At 39.3% G+C, this 21,061-nt stretch overlaps 1 protein-coding gene across 1 annotated transcript; it reads left to right on the top strand.

Annotated features, from left to right (window-relative positions):
- The first annotated feature begins 367 nt into the window (after window positions 1-367).
- secisbp2l (SECIS binding protein 2-like) lies at window positions 368-18,111 on the top strand. The gene is made up of 18 exons (XM_079246180.1): window positions 368-543; window positions 5,225-5,433; window positions 6,277-6,604; window positions 6,760-6,898; window positions 7,525-7,748; window positions 10,581-10,605; window positions 10,733-10,845; window positions 11,106-11,216; window positions 11,299-11,403; window positions 11,578-11,745; window positions 11,855-11,996; window positions 12,124-12,299; window positions 12,459-12,591; window positions 12,688-12,850; window positions 13,458-13,678; window positions 13,998-14,152; window positions 14,324-14,543; window positions 14,692-18,111. Exons 1-18 carry the CDS (start codon window positions 523-525, stop codon window positions 15,303-15,305), a joined length of 3,267 nt encoding a protein of 1,088 aa, XP_079102306.1. The 5' UTR covers window positions 368-522; the 3' UTR covers window positions 15,306-18,111.
- Window positions 18,112-21,061: the final 2,950 nt, after the last annotated feature.

Genomic DNA, 21,061 nt, shown 5'->3' with positions numbered 1-21,061 from the left:
ATATATATATATATATATATATATATATATAATATATATATATAACAGAACAACAGGATTTAGAAAATTTGCGAATCTGGAAAGTTGAATGAAAAAGATCGTATTTGCTGGTTATATTATTTTAAGCTGTGTGTTGTAGCCTAAATACGCTTTAAGTTAGGCTCGGAAGAATTATTTTTGTATAGTCGGAATTAAGTTATCTCTGAATCCTTTAAGTATTTTTTCTGTGCATGCATGACTGTTTTCCAGTCAGTCCGCTTTATGGTCTACAGCGGCTTCCGTTCCAGGTGACTCCCATTTCCTCACTGACAGCAGTTTTCTCCTCGCAAAAAGCCAGCGCTACGAGCTACTCAGAGGAGATCGCAGACAGCTAGCTGACGCAGCAGCAACAGTAGCCCTCAGCTGGTGCGAGTCGCTCAAAGCCTTTAGTAATTATTATTGACAATGAAGAAATTAAAAGCGCCTACATCCTGACGTCCACATTGTGGTCAATGACGATCTCTGGCGGTGTCGGTGCCTGACATGGACGCTGGTGACATTAAGGTACAGTTATTTTCAGTGTTTTGTGTATCTGCTAACGCTTTAGCCTGTGGAAAAAGCGCAGCGTTAGTATATAATTCAAGGCCGAAAACAGGATTTCCCCCCGTAATTCAGAAAGGGAACACTCTTTTACTGTAAATGCTAGTAACAGCTATTTTTGGAGAACAAAATCACTCACTGGAGTATTTGTTTTAACTTAACACCACGGTGGGATTTGGCATTCGTCTTAGTGGAAAGCTATAGAAGCAGTTATATTTTGCTAGTGAGCTAACACTAAAACGGCCTTAACGGGCACAAGATTGTTTCGAAGGTTACCTACAACACATTAAATGTAATTAAAGTTGTTGTATATATGTTTTTCTTTCAGATGAATTAGAAATATGTGGGACTATATTCTTCTGTGTTTAATCCAGACCTGGTACAACATTAGCTTGGCTGCAAGCTAAAGCTAACCTAAATTAAGTCAGCTGTCATTTGTCTGTGCTCGGCTTCTTTAGCTCATTAAAACACGCCGTGTTTCATTTATATTTAAATTTTTGTCACTTTCGTCTTTAATATTTTGTCAGCAAGACTTTTCAGTAAAGGTTTCAGTCAAGAAGGAATGCATGCCTGAGTGTTTGGAGAGGCGGAGTCGTTTCTTGGACTGTCTGTAGAGGAATGTCTGGTTTTTCTGCATGTATGTCATTCCTCTGCTGTTTTCAGCGATGCAGAAAGTTTAGTTTGGTTGAGGTTTGTTAAATACAAGCGCCCCCCCCCCCCATAAAAAAAGTGTCAGTGCTATAAAAATAAATTTGCTTGTTACTTGGAAGTACTAAGCTATTCTTCTCCCTGTGAAGGAGTCATAATGGACTGCATCTGTAACTTTGTAAATCAGTGTTGTGATATTCTTCAGGCTAGTTAATTTATTTATATCTATCTATCTATATATGGATGGATAGATATTATTGCACACATACAAATTTTGTTTTAGATATACTTTGGCCAACATACTTCAATAAATTCAACCATCCAAAGCCAAGACAAACAAAGCCATCTGAACTGGAATCATTCAAATTGGTCCATAGGTTATTTGATAACTAGTGGTGCACAAATGCACAAGTGTACTTCACAAATTTTAAATATTAAATTAAAATATCCAAATAGCTACATATTTGAACTAGATTCATAATGGAAATAGAAATTGCCTAGTATTTAGCTTTGAATGTTCTTTCTTTTTCTTTAGTTAATTTTAAATCTTGCTTCTTATATTCTAATGTTTCAATGTTCCTGTAAAGCTATTTGAATCGCCCTGTTGTAGAGTTGTGCTTTACAAATAAACTTGCTTTGTCTAATAGTGAGGACACCCTTATCTGAAAGATTAAGCTATTCAAGAGTTTTGAATATGATACGGATAAAACCCAGTCAGTCTTGAACGTCACTCTAAATCTCTAAATCACTAAAACCTGGTGGTCAGATAAGCTATGAAAGCAGCCTGGAGCATAAGGTAGCAACAGGCCTAACAGATAACTTGTGGCAACACCATTTAAGTACTTAAGTAAGTAATCTACTTTATTTTATATTTAATCCTGCTCTGAAAAGGTAGCCAATGTAACAATGCTGTGTTGTGTATCAGTTAAAAGCATACATCTGCTTTACTGTTCACACACAGCACACAGCGCAAAACCAGTTACTGTCCAGTAATGTGTATCTACATCCAAAATAAAAACAAAAACAAAAAGAAGAAAAGAAAAGAAACAGGCGGTGTGAGGATAAGGGCTTGCACAAACAGTGGCTTGTGAGATCAGTCGATACTAGTCGATTCAGTCAAGTTCTGTCATCTCCAAAGGATGCACATCTGGGTCTGACCTCATTGTCTCTTTCACAATCACAGCTATTCTTAGTCTCTCGCTCACTAACACAGAGACACAAAAAGACACAGATGATTGAATTGAGAGATGAATTGTCTGCCACACTCTCTTTCTGTACATTTTTCAACTTGTTGAATTTTTTTTTTTTATCATGGTCCACAATTTAAGATTCATCTCAACTGAATGCAAGACATCCATGTTATGGCTTGATGGATAATTAGCTTATCCTGTGGCACTGTCCCTACTTTATCCTCTCAAACTTAATCCTATAACAACACCCTATCAGCTACACTGTAATATTGTACAGGCCGAGACCAGCTGCTGCAGAAGTGAACCCTACAGCTATATCAGTCTGGACTGGGAGTCTGCTATCACTTTGTTGGGGTTTTTGAGTTTCAGAAATCTCACTTTACAATTGTCATTTAGTCTTTTTTAACAAAACAGGCAGAGCAGGCTTGGTTTATCTGGACTGGATAGGGTGAAATGTTAAGATCACCTTAGGGAAAGTGAGAAAAGCATTCACAAACAGAAGCAGTAGGAGACAATAGCTGTCTTTATAACATCCACTGGCTGTTCTGATTCTCTATTCATACACCCCTACCACAGTTTCAGGGTGAGGGGGTGCCTTTGTACACTGAACCCTGTCACCTCTTCTCATCCTTTGCAAAAACAGCTAATTAGAATTAAACAAAAAGGCACCATGATGTAAAGCAAGGGACAAGTGTCTCCAGAATAATTTGAGAGTTTAAATTTTTTTTTAAAATGAAGAAAAACTTCTTAGGCAAAGTCTTTCTGATATTTTCAAGATTTCTTTGGCATTAAAGAAAAAAATACAGAAAATTGAGCATCAAGGAACACAACCATATTTTGTTATACCCTTAAAATAATGGTTACTAGGCTTCAATTAAATAACTCCAGAACTGGGAGAATACACCCTCTTCAAGTCAAGGGCTGGATTTTGAGCATGTCCTCACTCAAGTTCAACTGCAAGTCACATCAACAGTTTTTTTTTTTCCAGTAAAAAAAAACAACCCAAAATGTATAATCACAAAACCCTGTTTGTGTAGGTAATCATTTATCAGGTACAAAACCAGTCAAAGGTGTTTTACACTGTTTTCCATTAGATTTAATACAAACACCAGTCCAGACTTTTGACTGGTACTGTATAGGCCACAATTTAATTTATTAGTTGACATAACCTCATTTGACTCCATGTCTCTGCAGTAAAACTGTCGGAAGTCGCCTGTAGAAATTGAAATTCTGGATTTTTTTCTAAAGCTTGTCCTTCTTTGCAGTGTTTTCATGTTCTTACTTCCGACAACATGGCAGCTCAGTTATCTGCTTGGTGCATTTCCACCTTGAATCTGGAGACTCATAAAGCAAGGAGGATTAGATAAAGAGAAAAACATGGAGCTTCAACTGTTGTTGTCCTGTATGCATTTTATTTTATTAGCTGAATTGCTTCATACATTGATTCTGTAACTTATTTGCATAAAAATGTGCATAGACAATGGATAGAATATGGATTTAAATTCAACTTAGTATTTCCTCATTTTGTTAATGTTAAAGCAGTGATGACACTGCTGAGGGGGTTCATTTATTCATCAAGGGGTAGTGTGATTGAACTGTGCTGCAGATTTTTGTGCGATAGTCAAATGCTTCTCTGTACACCCTCATTTGAAATGGATTATATACTTGTGTAAAATATTTTTATGCCTGTTAGGTAACTGAATCTTTAGTAAGGGTTTTATATATTCTATATAATGTACATGTACTATGGTGTGATTAAAAATACTGCAGTGGAACTAAGTTTGGTCCTACAAAGGCCACAGGCCTGCAGGTTTTTAATTTGTCCCTTTGAAAATCTGCTGGACTGTGACCATTGTAGGACCGACTTGAGTAGCTCTTGGCAAGTATTTATCCTGTAGTCGTCTCAGTGACTGGCTGTGAGAGAGTTGATCAACAAAATATTCAAAGCTTTAAATGTGCGCACAGAGCTATATTTTAATGAGTTTTTCTTATCTTATTTTCGTTATCATTATTACCTTCAACATATTTAACTATGGTCATTATAAACGGAGTTATAAGACACATTCCTAAAAGGCCATATGAATACAAATCTAACAGTCTATTAATTTATTTTTACTCTTCATCTTTGTTTACAAAGTTTCCTTTCCATGAGAAACTGACTTTGGTATGTTTGAATCTGTTTTGCTATGTTTTGTGCTTTAAGAGCCTGTAAAAGTTGCATGTCATGGGAGATGTAAGGTGGCTTATATTTGAACTAAAATCTTTAATTTCTCATTGTTTAAGTCTTATCTGATTGTTTTATTGCTGGTTGTACATGGTCAAGCCAGTAAATTTAACTGGGTAAGATGAGGAAGTGAGATGTTCCATTGTGATTACCTACTAATTTGGACAATGTTCTTGTAGACTCTTTGGCTCTTCTTTTAGTTTAAGTATTTCTTGTGTTCACTTAAAAATAGTTTGGAGCAGTTGTTTTACACAAAAACAAATATTGCAGGGTTTTACACGTTTGTGACGTAAAGTGTTTTCATTTGGACTAAAAAATTTTTAGACTTGGAAATGTAGTTTGGCACATTTAGCTAAATCCAAGTGGTAAAACATAGTTCGGAGGCACCTGACAATGTTTTCATAACTTTTTACTTCTGTCCCAAAACTATTTTTGGGATTGTATCATCAAACAATACAGTACACTTTGTTGTTCTTGTCACTAACAGGTATGAGAAGGTCAACTTTAAACACCAGATGCATCATGTAGCCACTGATGGCCTGCTGTTGCGAAGTTTAACTCCAGTTCATTTCTGTCTGTGCAGGATGTGAAGCTTTCACCTGAAGTGGAACCATTCATCCCTCAAAGGAAAGGTCTCGAAGGATCTCTTGTCAACATGAGTCTCTCTGGTGAGGCAGGTGGTGGAGGAGGGAGTGGAGGAATCGGAGGAGGCAATGGAGGGATGGATACCACACCCATACCCAGCTACCTCATCACTTGCTACCCTTTTGTCCAGGAAAACCAACCTAACAGGTACTCTTACTGCCACAGTGGGGGGACATTTAGCAGTGATTTAAACTCCATTGAAAAATGAACTTTTAACCATTGTTACTCCTTGGATTATTATGGGAACTTTTTTTTAATCTTTTTTTTTTTTTTTTTTAAACTGCCCAAGAATGATCACCTTTTTCCTAGACTGTTGACAGCTTTTTCTATTATCAAATAAACTGTTTTGATTTATACTAAGATAATATTGTGTCCTCTGTACTTCACACAAAAGATTGTGATTGGATCCTCTTAACATTAAAATGGGTCTGACCTCTTCAGAAACTTTCCTGGTTTTTAGAGTTTACTTGGAACCACAGCATGCTGTACGTTTCCAGTGGCTCTTTCTTTGTCCACAGTGATCTGTTGTATCCTGCACACATCCGCTTCTTTGTTTCCTTCTCTGCAATTTGAATGCAAGGAAATGCCCACTATAGTAGGCTGGCTGTGAAAATGTCAGATGAATTCTTATCAGCATTTGCACATACTATGTACATACCCCAAAAAAACCAAGCATCATAAACATCAATGCTGCATCATATATGTTAATTTCTCTTGTTTTAAAGAATTTGAATTTCATTTTGCTGGATTACTGCTAATGTTTTTGACCAGTATTGTTTTTATTTTTCCATAAAATAGAGGTTTTAAAGACTCTGTCTTGTTAATCATCTTGTTTCTGAAGATTGATGCACATTTTTTGTGAAGCTGTTACTTTTGGTTAACAACTGAATACTTTAGTGTAAAGTATACATAATTAGCATCTCCACTAATATCTTTCTTAAAAGCATTAAATATCAGAATAATCTAACGTGTTGCCTTTCTTCTCTATAGGCAACATCCTATCTACAGTGGAGGGGAGCTGCGCTGGCAGCAGCCTAACCCCAGCCCTGGTGGTCCATACCTGGCTTACCCCATCTTGTCTTCCCCACAACCTCCTGTCTCTAATGACTACACTTATTACCAGATTATGCCTGCTCCCTGCCCACCTGTGATGGGTTTTTACCAACCATTCCCTGGCACTTATCCAGGACCAGTGCAAGCCGGAGTGGTCAATCCTGTCTCAACAGATGTTGGTGAAAGGCCTCTGCCACTAGGGCCAGCATATGGAGTGGCAAGTCAAAGGGGAAGAGGCATGGTCAGAACTAATGTTCACCCAAAGGTACAGAAAATCCCAAGTGATGCTTTATTTTATTTTTTTATTTATTTATTTTTTTTCAAGTGATGCTTTAAAAGAAACAAATTAAAAAAATTTTTTTTTTGACAACCTCATTCTTGATCTGTTAAGTGAGGCTACCCTCTCTCCTTTTTTTATAGCAACATCTTAGTGTGTGTCAGCCTCCAAGAGGTCGTCGCCCTCCAACCAGAAACGTAGCTGTGCAGAAGGAGGTGTGCACCTTAGGCCCTGATGGTAGGAGCAAGACTGTCATGTTGGTAGATGCAGCACAGCAGACTGGTAAGTATAAAACACTGCTAATTAAAGCATATTTGAGTCTAAGCATGCAGGTTGTGTACAACCTTTTTTTAAAAAAAAATCCATCTTAAGAACAAAAGCTTGTAGCTTGTTGAAACCTTTAGTCTGAAAATGGACAATATCTGTGATAATCTCCATTTAATTGTGACTGAAAGGAAGCTTAAGCCAAACACATTCCAGATTTTGTAAAGAAACACTGCTTTGCTTTATCACAAGACTCTTTCCTGTCAGTAAGGACGAGGAACACAATGTCAGTAAGAGCAGTGTCTGGTTTTGCAAGGTGTTATTTATGCTTGTTCTTAACCTTTTAAAAAGCTAGAATGCAGAGATTCCAGTTGGAGAGGTGAACATGTGTGCAGCTCATGATAATTGTGTCTCTATCTTGGGAAACTTTGAAAGCGTGTACAAATAGTTTGGCTTCTTGTTTGTTTTTCTTAACATGGTGCATCACAAATACCATACAGTTTTCTTACATGAAGCTGATCCATGTTTGTTGCTTCACTGATCTATCAGTAGATTGGATTATTAATCCTTTTCAATTGATAAGTCTGGCAATTTCATACTTTTGATTTTTAAGGTCTAAATTTTTGTTTCCATCTTGTTTTCAGATTTCCCAGGTGAGGCATCAGGGCGGTGTGCTGCTGAGCGGGTTAGTCCACTGCTGTGGAAAAACCGAACAAAGAGAAGACGGGCTTCCCATCCAGCTGAAAGCTACAATGAACAGGGCGCCAGTGAGGCAGACATAGACAGTGATAGTGGATATTGTAGTCCCAAACACAACCAGGTGGCTGGGGTTACACAACGAGCAGCAGAAAACACAGCAGCACCCATGGTATGTTTGGTTCTCACCATCAGCTCTTTAATCAGACTTAACATAAAAAATATCTACTATCTAAAGTATTTAAAAAAAAAAAAAAAAAATCCCACAGAGTTAACAAGCACTTTGACTTCGATTCTAAAACATTCCTTATGGCTTTGGTGCTTCTCTGGCAGCCAATCTGGCACTGCATTGTGACACAGAAGACCATTGCCAGTTTCCCAAAAACCCACTCACTAAACTCACACAGACTGAATGTGTTAGTACTCTAAAATGGTATCAAAAGTAGTCATGGATCAAACCAACCTCATGGGTAGGTTGATTAGAAATAAAGCTATGCTTTTCAAACAATTATAGAATAACAAAGTGACGCAAAGATAAATTCGGCACTCTTTGGCTTTTCATTTTGCATCTAACAATCTCTCTGTTTTTGCCCATTCTGCGTTATCCATATCAGCATACTACCAAAAGACAGTAAAGCAGGGATGTAGAGATCAAATACACAGTGGGCCGAAATTTTAAAGTGGAGCAAATCGAGGGCAAGACTGGTTAAATGTTCAAAGACAACTTAATGAAATGATAACGACGCACATATTCAACCTGGAACTAACAGAGCCCTTAAGTAATGTCCTATAAAATGACATTGATCATTAAAGTTAAAAAAAGATCTGTTTTTATTTCTTATGGTTATAAAATTACTATAATAATAATAATATATAATTAATATAATTTGACATATATTATGTCTTGTAATGGCCAGAGAAAAATGGAAAAAAAAAAAGAGTGCATTAGAGGTCAGTTTGCATCTCTGACGGCCACTCGTTTCAGGGTGATATGACAAAGTCTCATATGCCTGGAATATTTTAAAACCTTTTGACAAGCCCAAAAATGTGCTGCTGATGTCAGAAATAAACTCAGCAATGACTGCTGTAATATTCTGTAAAATGTCTAAATTAAATTCAATCAGTTGAAGTATTTGCTTATGATTCTACTGGTAACTTTTTTTCAGATTCAGTTAAAATTAAAACATTCTCTTCATACAAAGAATAGCCCAAATGATAAATCAAATGTCCCGTAGCAAGAGAAAATAGTGCAAAACTTAAATTGCATTAACACTAAAAGACCTTAAAACTCTCCTGCTGTGAGATACTCACTAGTCTGAGCCAGATACGTGTTGAATAGTGGATGCAAGACCATCGCTGTTTATTCTCATGGTACGAGCTTTGTAAATCCTCAGGATTGTCTTAAGGTGTTCATCCGTATTCAATGTCACCCTCTGGTGTGGCGTTTTGTCTGTTTTCATGAAGGAGAGCAGTTGTTTAAGCAGGCGTGTACTGCCAAACATGGAGCATTTGACAATTGTGCAGCAGGGGTATTATGTTGAGGATGAAACGTGGAGACTCGGCAGGGCCCGCAGGCTTGTATTGTAGTTCCAAGTGTCTCTAAACTGGAGCTCTTCTAGCTTCATTGAAGGTCTCATGGTGTACTTTGCACCTCGGCTGCAAATGGATTACTGAGCAGTTCAGACTTTTTTTTTTTTTTTTTTTTTTTTTTTTTTTTCTCCCTCTTGGCTTCAAAATCGGCAAGTTGTTGTGATGTTCGCACCAAGTATGCAGAGTTGTTCAGTAAACTACGTACTTGGGAAAATGGCAGTGGAGACTTATTTCACAGTTTGGCACCAAAGAAAATGGCTCAGGTTTTTCTTGCTGCATTTGTGTCTTGTATATACGCAGCTTGGTTTTAAAAATCCTCACGGCAGTATATATCAGTGATGACATGACCCACTCCTGAGACTGCAGATTGAGTGTATTGATTGGCTTATTATGTGACACAAAAACCAGACACAGCTTTTTATCTCCTCAAGCAACTCTAAACATATTTTCTGTCCTTGGCTTAGCCATAACATGTCTGTGTGGTAGGGCAAGTCACCATATTCTAAACCCAACTCCAGTCATATAAACCTTTTGGCTCTGATAAAGTTAACTGCTCGTGTTATGACTGTCACATGTTATAAGTCTTTACCACATGATTCCTGGTGAATGATGCACTGATAAGCTGTGAACTTATCTTTGTTTCCTCCCGAATCTTGTCCAGGATCCCTCCCACCAGTCCACTCTTATGAGTGCTTTATCTGCTGGCAGTCCAACAAATTTGTCCCAAGGCAAAGCAGATTCATTTATATGTCTGGATTCCTCTTTAAAGAGATCTTTTCCCTATAGTTGTGCCATGCATTTGTTATAATCTGAACAACTCTTCTGTTATGGACAGGCCTTAGGCCACTGAAAATTGACAGCTGGGTTAGTTTCTTAAAGTGTGGAGAGTAACATTTTGTTCTAGAGTATTTTTGGGTTCTGATACAGCAGTGACTGATTTAAGGTGACAAAGTACACAGCATGAAAGGGAAGCTTAATCGAATAAGGTTGTAAAGGAAAGGTACTATAGACATAACTTCTTGTAATATGGTGAAACCATAAGAACTAAATTTAGTTGGATTTGTTTTTTTCAAAATGTCAATTATAGTTCAACTAATTAGCTGTTTTTCATAAGAGCGCAAATCATTTTGAATTGGCTGCATAAGAGCGGTACACTTTGAATTAAACCCTAAACGCTTGTATTTTCCTGTGTACTTAGTTCTTTGTCATTTAAAGTAAAGTAAAACTGCATAGATGCTTTTTAATGTAATCAGTGATGAGCAATTAGAATAAATGAAAATATCTGGTACACTAGGACCAATCAAGTGGAAGGAGTCATCTCTGTTAAATATTTCCTTGTGTTATTCAGAGATATCGCAACTTCCTATTCAATTTGTTTATTTACCATTTTCCATGTTTTCTGTGTTTTTCATAGGGAGTTGAGACTGGTGTAATGACAGGTAAGTTTGATGCAACACATTACCTTCAGTGTTTCCAAAGCCATATTTATCACACATCTTACCATTGCAAAATAACCAAAAAATATATTTCTCTTCAGAATTTTACTTTTTGTTGCATCCCATATAGGTACCTGGGTAAATGTAGCATCTCAGGCTACAGCAAAGTCCTGGGGGGACAGAAACGGCCAGTTTCACAGAGCAGATCAGAGAAAAAATCCTGAGCAGAGAAACTTCTCACAGGTATCAGTGCTGCTTTTATTGATAAGAATTTTTTTTATTAGTAAGAAGATTAGTTGAAATGTGTTTTTAAATATTTATATAATTACATTATTCATGAGTACAGGACTGTGCTAGTTTGAGATACCTTGATTAGCTCACTAGTTGTTATGACTCTGGCCTCATCTCCTGCTTTATTTCCCTCACAAGACAAGTCAGCTCATGAACGCTCATGGGATAAGATGATTTGGTTTGTATGTTTATTCTATGCATCTTTCTTTTAGGATTTCCACAGTGGCTATCCAGGACGTATGCCGCCCAACCAGCCTGAACAAAGGCTACAGCCAGCACCGGTCACCAGCAACGATCTCACTCCTGAGCCTCTTTACTTCGAAGTGAGAGGAGATGTTTATTTGTGAATTTTGTGTCGAATTGTGAATCCAACACTGTTGAAAATCACACTTGTTGTGCATCTAGGATGAAGATGAGTTCCCAGATCTCGGTACTGGAGGGCCCGTTCAACGCAGCAACAAACCAGAAACTGCTCCCACTCAGACACAACCAAAACTGCCTAAGAACCTGGTAAGGGAAAGAGCTTCAGGGCTCCTGCTTTAATGATAATATTATACAGTACAAATGCTTGATTCAACTAAGCTGACTAAAATAATGTGTTCCCTTTGCGTTTTTCCAAAGCCACATGAGGAGATAGGACTTCATACACACTCTTGCTGATGTTTGTGTCTATGTGCATTTCAGCTGGATAACCTACCAGAAAACTCTCCAATCAACATTGTGCAGACACCTATTCCCATTACTACCTCTGTTCCTAAGAGGGCCAAGAGCCAGAGAAAGAAGGCATTGGCTGCTGCTTTGGCCACTGCACAGGAGTACTCTGAAATCAGCATGGAACAGAAGAAACTGCAGGTATAGACACAGCCTCTCATCCTGATGACCACCAAAACTGATCTACTGTTGTGTTTTAGCTCATTTCGTTGAATAATCTTGCTCCATCTTGGTCATTCTTGCTTGTCAGGAAGCGTTCACCAAAGCGGCAGGGAAAAAGAGTAAAACCTCAGTTGAACTGGATCTGGGAGACATGCTGGCTGCTTTGGAAAAACAGCAGCAGGCAATGAAAGCCAGACAACTCACCAATACCAAACCGTTGTCTTTTACAGGTATTCATAAACTCAATCATGTATTAGCAGCTTTTAAAATTCAACTCAAATTTAAGCATCAACGTTGTAATTTAACGCAATATTTGTATTTGAAATGACCCTGTATTGATATTGTGTTTCTTTCCAGTTGGAACGACCACTCCGTTTCACAGCTCAGGCTCCACCAGCGTGCCGTCCATGTTGAGGGGTCATCAGCAGCCACACTCCGCCCCAAATAATGCTCTAGATTCAACTGCACCCCGTATCAAGAGAGGGAAAGAGAGGGAGATCCCCAAAGTCAAACGGCCCACAGCCCTTAAAAAGGTCCATAATTTAAAGTTAATAATTTACTTTGTGTTTGAAAGGAAGGTTTATAGGACCATAAAGCCAAATTAGTAAAGGGTGATGTGTGGGGGCAGAGCAGGGCAGAAAAGAAGTGTGCTAGTGTCCTTGTGTTGACATTTTGTTTTATGCTTCTTTTAGATCATTTTAAAGGAACGCGAAGGGAAGAAAGGAAAGCCAAGTGTAGAACAAGGGTCTCCAGGACATGAAGAGCAAGGAGACGAGTGTCTACATTTTAGTGACGATCTTTCTCGTGAGCCTGTCTCTCAGGAAGGTGAATGACATTTCCTAAAAGAAAAGAAAAAAAAGTGAAAACATTTCACTTTGATATCATTTTACACCAGTGACACAGTCTCTGTTTGTCCCTCAGAAAATGGTCTGAGCGTGCCCAGTGATGCATCCCTTTCCCCAGCCAGTCAGAACTCTCCGTACAGCATCACCCCAGTGTCCCAGGGTTCCCCTGCCAGCTCAGGGATTGGCAGTCCCATGGCTTCAAATGCCATCACTAAGATCCACAGCAGGCGTTTCAGAGAGTAAGTACTCGCTCTTGCTGCACTCGGGCCTTTTTGAAGGAAGCTCTGGCATGTTTGAAAAATGCAAAATGTGGTGACAAAAATGGTCAATAAAGCAAATATTTGTCCCACTCAAACATTGTTGTGCCTTCGCTCTGAGAAGCGTCCTCCGAGAGCTTAGATGGTTTTAAGGGTGGAATTGTACAAAGAAGAATTGAGAGTATAGCACATTGTCCTTTCTCAGCAAAAATGTATGCCAGGCCTCACAAACACAGCTTTGTCCATCGGTGCCTGTGCTGAAGGCCCATTGTCCCTGCCCGCCCTTCTCTAACAGATTTTGCATTTAAAGCCTCCAAAAGGCCTCTGTAGCCAAGCTCCTCCTCTTAGCTTTGACCATAAGGACACTCGTTCCACAGACACCACCATGTTGACTTTCTGATGGATACTTCAGTCCCCAACGCTGTTCAGACGATCCAACTTTAAGGAAAGAACGTTACAGCCAAACTTATCTTCACAGTTATCAGAAATATCTCTTCGGTCTTCAAATCCTAAACCTTTAAAGACTTGCTTGCATCACAAGTGCTAATTAAAATAATTGTCATAAACTTTTTGCGTGTTTATTTTGCAGGTACTGTAATCAAGTGCTGAGCAAGGAAATCGACGAGAGCGTCACTCTGCTGTTGCAGGAGCTGGTTCGCTTCCAGGAACGGGTCTACCAGAAGGATCCCACAAAGGCTAAATCCAAACGCCGCCTGGTGATGGGTCTTAGAGAAGTCACCAAGCACATGAAGTTACACAAGATTAAGTGTGTCATCATTTCTCCAAACTGTGAGAAGATCCAGGCCAAAGGTAAATTTAGCAGTAAATAGTTATTTTTAGAAAATTAAATCAAGAGCCTACTTTATATTGGAGAATTATCACAGTAATCTGCAGCTCAACATATATATATATTTTTTTTTGATAATTGAGCTGTTTAGCCCATACCTGACCACAGTAAAAGCCTAGCATGTTGCTCGATGCTGATTTATCTTAACGACTGAGTCTAGCATAGATGTTACCAGAAAAACTTTGTTTATTCTTTTATTGTTCAGATATTTTTTGGTATTTTCCACGCTGGTTTAATTTATCCAGGTTAAACATTTAAGTCAAAGTGCTTTGTGTGTTGCAGGCGGTTTAGATGAAGCCTTATACAACGTGATTGCCATGGCCAGGGAGCAGGAGATCCCGTTTGTTTTCGCCTTGGGCAGAAAAGCTCTCGGACGTTGCGTCAACAAGTTGGTGCCTGTTAGTGTTGTGGGCATTTTCAACTATTCTGGAGCTGAGGTAAGGCATTGAATGCAAGAGCAGTAAGTTTCTGTTTGAATATCTTAAAATGGATGACTACTTGGGGTGGGGGAGGTTAGGTTACGGACAATTAATTGGAATGTGAAATGGTAAAAACCACTTCTATGGAGACCTTAGAAACACTGGACTAACTTTGTCTTCCTATTCCAGGGACTCTTCAATAGATTAGTGTCTCTGACAGAAGAGGCGCGGAAGGCCTACAAGGATATGGTGTCTGCGCTGGAGCAGGAGCAGGCAGAGGAGGCGCTGAAAAATGATAAGAAAGTCCCGCATCACATGGGCCATTCCCGCAACCACTCTGCTGCTTCAGCTATCTCCTTTTGCTCGATCTTCTCTGAGCCCATCTCAGAGGTCAATGAGAAGGAGTATGGTGAGCTAATGTCTCATTTCCAGTGTTCTGCTTTAAAATGTTAAGGTGTTTGTTTAGTTTTACACACGGACAGCAGTGCATGATGTGTATCCTTGTAGAAAAGTGCAAAATGTTGTAAAACTGAAATGTTTTTGTGCTTTTCCTTCAGAGACCAACTGGAGGAGTATGATGGAGTCTTCAGATGCTCCGGAGCCCGTAGAGGCCGAGCCCAGTCGCCCTGCACCTTCCACAGGCCCCCAGAAAGACAGTGAGATGCTGGGAGCCAACACCAACGGCGTCCCACCCCCCTCTACTGCTCCCCAGCCCAGAGCGGGGCCTTCCACGCAGAGTTCCAGTGACAAGGACGAGGTCCGAGTTGATGACAGACTGGAGCTGGCTTCCCAACAGAGTACAGAGACGGGCTCCTTGGATGGGAGCTGCAGAGGCCCGCTGACCTCCTCCATCACTTCCACAACCTCCACCTTGGTCCCAGGAATGCTGGAAGAAGCAGAGGAGGAGGATGAGGAGGAGGAAGACTACACGCCCAAACCTATTTCCGTGGAGGTGCCTACGTTGAGCAGCCGCATCGAGTCCTGGGTGTCTAAGACTTTGGAAAACTTGCACCTTGGAAAAAGCCAAGAAAGTACAGAGGAAGAAGAGGAGGAGGATGAAGAGGACAAGGGGCAGACTGATGAAGATGAGGAAGAACTGGATTCAGCAGAAATCACAGAGATGAGAATGGAGGGCAAAGATCAAGTGGAGGCTAAGAAGGTGACCAGTTAAAGCCACTCCAGCATCTGCTCTCACACAGATTCATTCCCTCAGTCCTCTCCTGTGTCTCTGCCCCCCCCTGACACCAGGCATTATCTCAGGTAGACAACCAGCTGACCAACACTCGCTCACACTGCAGAGAAACTGACCAACTTCTAGACATACAGGGTCACCAAGCAAACACCTAACGCAGTTCGAGGGACAGTAACCATCACCTAACGATAACTACAGACAGAAGGAAGCCCTCACTTTGTTTTTTTGGCCCATAACCTGCAACACTTGAATCCAGAGGGGAACTTTGGGTTTTTCCTCCTCCTAAGTTGAACTCTTCTAGAGATGGATGTGGGAGCAAGTGAGCAAGTTGGATTTGTTGTCTGTTGCTCACAGACAGAGAGTTTAAAACCTTTTATTGGAAGCTCTGGAGGTTTACAGCTCTGCTATGATTTGTATACTTTGCATTTATTTTGCCGTTCACTGGCTTTCTTTGTAAATATGTTTATCACCTTGCTACACAAGAGGAAGGGAAACTGCTCTTCTTTACGACTGCTATCTTTCATCGCATTATTAAAGTGTCAGGGGTTCTGTCTTTGTACCAAAACCACTCCCACCCATCAGCCTTCAGTGTTTTGTTTTGTTTTTTTTGTCCAAATAAGGAGTGTCTTCATTCTGTATTTAGATAACTCAAATGACTTTAACTTCTAAGAAGCAAAACAATTTAGCATTGTGACTATAACCTTGTCTAAATGGCTACTACACTACGTAATGGTTTGTCATATTGATCTTGCTGAGTGTGAAACTGTTTGGTTGGGTTTCCTTCATGGAATCGTCATGAGTTTCAGATGCTGTCTGTGCTTCGCAAATGAAGGAAAGAGTTCTCCTCTTCTGTTCTCTCTAGTGTTTGTTTTCCAGTGAGATTGAGGATGCTCTTAAACTGCATATTTTCAAGATTCCAGACACCTTTTTCAATCACTTACATTCAGATCTTGTTTCCATCTATGAACACATTTTGCAAGCAGTTTGGTAACAAATATAAATTGGACTCAAGTAGTCAAGAACCTCTGACATAAGAGATTGGTGTTGTTTACAGCATTAAGAATTGGGTTGGTAGGGAATAAACAGGTGTTTATTGTTCTTCACAAAGTTTAACAATGCCCAAAAAAATCATTAGTTTTTCTTTATAAGTGATATGAATCACTGTCAATCGGTAAGATTTTCTAAGTGGAATTTAAGGCGTCTAGCTACAACCGGCTCACCAACAGAAGTTTCCTCGATGCGCATTTACCACTGTCACATAGTTTTGTAAATACAAATGTATAAAAGAGATTTTGGTTTTTGCATTGTATTTAAAATGCAATCATCCCGTTCCTGAAGCCATTTAATAGTTTTTAACGTTCTAAAAATTGGAATCCAAGTTGACAGTGAATCATCGTGAGATTTCAGCCTGTAGGTGGCGACGCAGCAAGTAAATGCAGTATGCTGGGCCATATGCAATGTGAAGCCCTGATGTGGGAGATGTCTGTGCACCAATATTTGGAAAGTATTACGAGTTTGATTAAAGGTACGCTGTGTGTGTGGGTGTGTGCGTGCGTGCGCTTTGTGTTGCTATGACTTCCATCAAAGTGTTTGAAATATGTTATTTGACAAAGTGTGTTTTTGCACAATGTAAATATTTCTGGTAAAGGTCTTGTAACTAATGTGAACAAAAAAAAAAAAAAAAGGAAAAAAAACACGGTTTAATGAAGTACTTTTTAAGTGTGTTCTTTGTCTTTATATGGATATTTAAGATGGTCTCCCTCTGACTGTACATCACGAGCAACATTGTTGGAGGTGGTTTCTCATAATCATGTTATCACTCTTAACCTATATGGACTGATGATAAACAACATTTTAATTATGTTAAAGTAAATCACCTGGACTGATGCTTTGCTGACTTTTCTCCAGCATGTACACAAACACTTTACAGAACATCTTAAACACTTCAAAAGTTAGTCTGTATATGCAGCTAAATGAAGATGCATAAAAACTTTTTGATCTCCCAATTTTTAATCCCCAAATTTAAAATGTCAAAGTAGTATAATTATGTTTTGGAACTGAAATGTTAATATTGTGTTTTGTCTTTTAGGTTCTGTTGTAAAAATCTGGTTAAAAAACATGTTTTAATAAGTTAAAGCATCCCCCTCACAACCTTCTACTGAATGAAATTAGGTCTCATGATTAGCAAAAACAGCTGAATTAAGCCCACAAAAACCCATATAAGAAATATTTTTGGAAAAAAAGAATTTACCAAGAAAATACATACATGCAACACCGCGATACCAGTTAACATTTTTTCTGACTTTAGATAAATCCCATTGTGTTGCTTTTGGGGTCTCCCCTGTCCATGTTTTGACCCATAATTTTATAGCTGTTTTCAGTGGGTCTGTACTGCAGGTTTACTCCACAGTGTCCTGTCTCACATGCTGAAAGTGGTTTGGCACTGTTTTGCCAAAATGAGCTGGGCCTTCTGGATAGCAGCATGTACATAGTTCCAAAATGCATAGATATTATTCATAATTAACACAGATGTGCATGTTGTCTATGCACAGTACATGATGATTTTCCACATGTTCTCAGTCCAGAAAAGACCTTTATGAACTGTATTCATAAGTTTTCCTGATTGTTTAACCTTGTCTCTGCTTTGGTTTTGAGTGTTAGATGCCCAGTAGTCACCAGGTATTTTCTTAAGGACACCATAAGTTACAATATGATTCATATTAAGGTTTTGGCATTATACTAGTAATAGAGTGGAACTGGAGATGCATTAAAACTAAAGTAAGAATCAGGCAAGGAATAAACCATGTAATTCTGAAAAATAAAAAATTATTGTTACAGACATGGGTTGTCAGTTCATTAAATGGCCACTGGGGGGAGACAAAGCTCTTCATGCACTCAGAGGAGAAGTCATCTTTGGAGTCATCTAAGTTTTTGTTTATTTTTTTACAGGATATAGTTAAAAAGAAATTTTAATTTAATTATTTGTTTTAGGGAAAATTTTAAGGTCTTACTGCAATTATAGGGGTACTGTTATCCACATCTTGTTTTTAAAATATTCTATTCTATTCTATTCTACAGTCATTTAGCAGACGCTTTTATCCAAAGCGACTTACATATGAGTGAGAACAACACAAGCACAAAATCAAACAGTAGAGGACATCGTAGGAAGATGCTAGTGGACTGTCCACTTGGATGCAGATCCTTGCATGAAGTGCTACAGGCTTTTTTTTTTTTGTTTGTTTACTCCCTTCCCACCATATAATGTCACCTATGTTACAATACAAAGAATTAATATAAAGTTTATTGCAAAGAACTGGGCTAAGTTCTCCAACTTTCCAATAAATACAGCTATACTAAGTGTTGAAGTGCTCCTTGAAGAGCTGAGTCTTCATCTTGCTCTTAAAAGTAGACAGGGACTCTGCAGAGCGGACAGAGTTTGGGAGATCATTCCACCATCGTGGCACAACAGAGGAAAAGAGTCTGGCTAGTGATTTAGTCCTACATTGTGGTGGTAACATGAGACGTCTTTCACTGGTGGAACGTAGCTGTCGAGAGGGAGTGTAGGCCTGAATTAGGGAGTGAAGGTAGATGGGAGCCGTTTGAGTTATTGTTTTGTAAGCCAGAAGCAAGGCTTTGAATTTGATGCGTGCTGCAACCGGAAGCCAGTGAAGAGCGATTAGCAGCGGAGTGACATGGCTCGTTTGGGTTGGTTGAAAACCAGACGCGCTGCGGCATTCTGGATCATCTGCAGAGGTTTAACAGAGCATGCAGGCAGACCTGCCAGTAGGGAATTGCAGTAATCGATGCGTGAGGTGACCAGAGCCTGAACCAGAAGCTGAGTCGTATGTTCTGTCAGGTACGGTCTGATTCTCTTGATGTTGTAGAGAGCATATCGACAGGTACAAGCAACATGGACCTTAAAGGTCAACTGGTCATCCATCATGACCCCAAGATTCCGGGCAGCAGGCGTAGGAACAAGTGTGACAAAGTCAAGCTTCACACTTAATTGCGGATGTAAGGAAGGACTGGCTGGGCAGACAATGAGCTTTGTCTTGGACAGATTGAGCTGAAGGTGGCAAGCCTTCATCCATGCCGAGATATCAGCAAGGCAGGCTGATATTCTCATTGAGACGGTTGTGTCATCTGGAGGAAAGGAGAGGAAAAGCTGAGTGTCATCAGCGTAACAGTGATAGGAGAAGCCGTGAGAACTTATGACTGCACCAAGTGAGGAGGTGTATAGTGAGAAGAGAAGAGGGCCGAGCACCGACCCTTGAGGCACCCCTGTTTTCAACTCATGTGAGCTGGACACTTCTCCTCGCCAGGATACCCTGAAGGATCTTCCTGAGAGGTAGGACGAGAACCAGGAGAGGACAGATCCAGAGATGCCAAGCCCAGAGAGTGTGGAGAGGAGAATCTGATGGTTCACTGTGTCAAAAGCAGCAGACAGGTCCAGCAAGACCAGGGCTGAGGATTGACCAGTGGATCTGGCAAGGCGAAGAGAAATGGTAACAGACAAAAGAGCAGTTTCAGTGGAATGGCCTTGCCTAAAGCCAGACTGATATATACTTATCTCTTTGTACTGACTGAGGGAGACGACTGATTTGTCAGCAGTTTCACATATGAAGCACATGATATAATATCTACTTCAAGGTGTTAGTAGTTTGATTAGCTTTTTTCAGTATGTAAAAGTTGTATATTAAACAAGACAAATAACAGCTAATATTAAATCAATAACAGTGTTTTTAAGCGCTATTAATAATTTAATTTAGTAGATAGTTTATATTCTTATATTGGCATTTTATTTTCTCTGTTAAATAATGGTTCCCCCATGTTTTAAATTATTGCATGAAAGTTTTTTTTAAAAACTGTATTACTTTATTTGTATAAACAAGCAATAAATATGTGTTTCTTATATATTACAATAATTTATTAAAAAATAAATGTTAATTTTATAAAGAAGAAAGATAATCTTTAAATCAGTAATGAATACCGTATGTAAAGCACTCTTTCACAGGCGCCTGGGATAGTGCTCTGATTAGAGTCACACGGAAATGCAAATGATTTGCTTCATCTCCTTCCTCGTGTGTTCATGCTGGTCATGTGAATAATACATTCGTTAGGTACACTGTGGAATTTTTTTTTTTTTTTTTTTTTTTTTTTTTTATTGTGCATAGTTCAAATGAGTTTCAGCAACTCAAATGATAAATTTCTACATAATTTCACATTAGGGGAAAAGTTTTTAGGGGCCAAATTCAGTGTAATAATGTATTTATAACGTACTTTAAACGCATCTCTGAGGTGCAAGTGATGTTATAGGAGAGGGATGAAGCACTCTGGCACTCCATTGGCTCTGCTTCACTGAATAACTGTAGGTGCGTATGTGTGTGTAGAGCATGAGTCACCCTGCCTGCATATGATTGGTTGTTAGTTTATGGGTGAGGGAGGGGTAACAGTGCCTGGGGCCTTCTGTCAATCTCTCTGCTCCATTCACACATTCATCTGCATGCACCGTCATAGAGAGACAGAGGGAAGTGAGCCAGAGCTTCTCATTCATAAAAAAGAAAGTTCATTCATAAAAGCTGCACATATTTGCTACGCCTCAGAAAGAAAGAGACAGAGGGGAGAAAAGTTGAGGTGAAGCAGAGCTGGAAGCCGGGAAACTGACTGAGTAAGTAAATGGTTTAGTGAGATACTCAGCATGAAGAGCAGACTGGATTTTAGGCTACACAGGACAA

Source organism: Telmatherina bonti (assembly GCF_933228915.1).
Source record: "Telmatherina bonti genome assembly, chromosome: 1".
Lineage (NCBI taxonomy): Eukaryota > Metazoa > Chordata > Actinopteri > Atheriniformes > Telmatherinidae > Telmatherina > Telmatherina bonti.
Note: the sequence above shows the minus strand (reverse complement) of the source record. Positions and strands in the feature narration are given on the sequence as shown.

Excerpts from the sequence above, each read along its gene's own strand:
- secisbp2l (XM_079246180.1), top strand. The coding sequence starts at position 523 with ATGGACGCTGGTGACATTAAG. Across the intron at positions 544-5,224 it reads TGGACGCTGGTGACATTAAG|GATGTGAAGCTTTCACCTGA; the intron begins GTACAGTTATTT and ends CTGTCTGTGCAG. Across the intron at positions 6,605-6,759 it reads GAACTAATGTTCACCCAAAG|CAACATCTTAGTGTGTGTCA; the intron begins GTACAGAAAATC and ends CTTTTTTTATAG.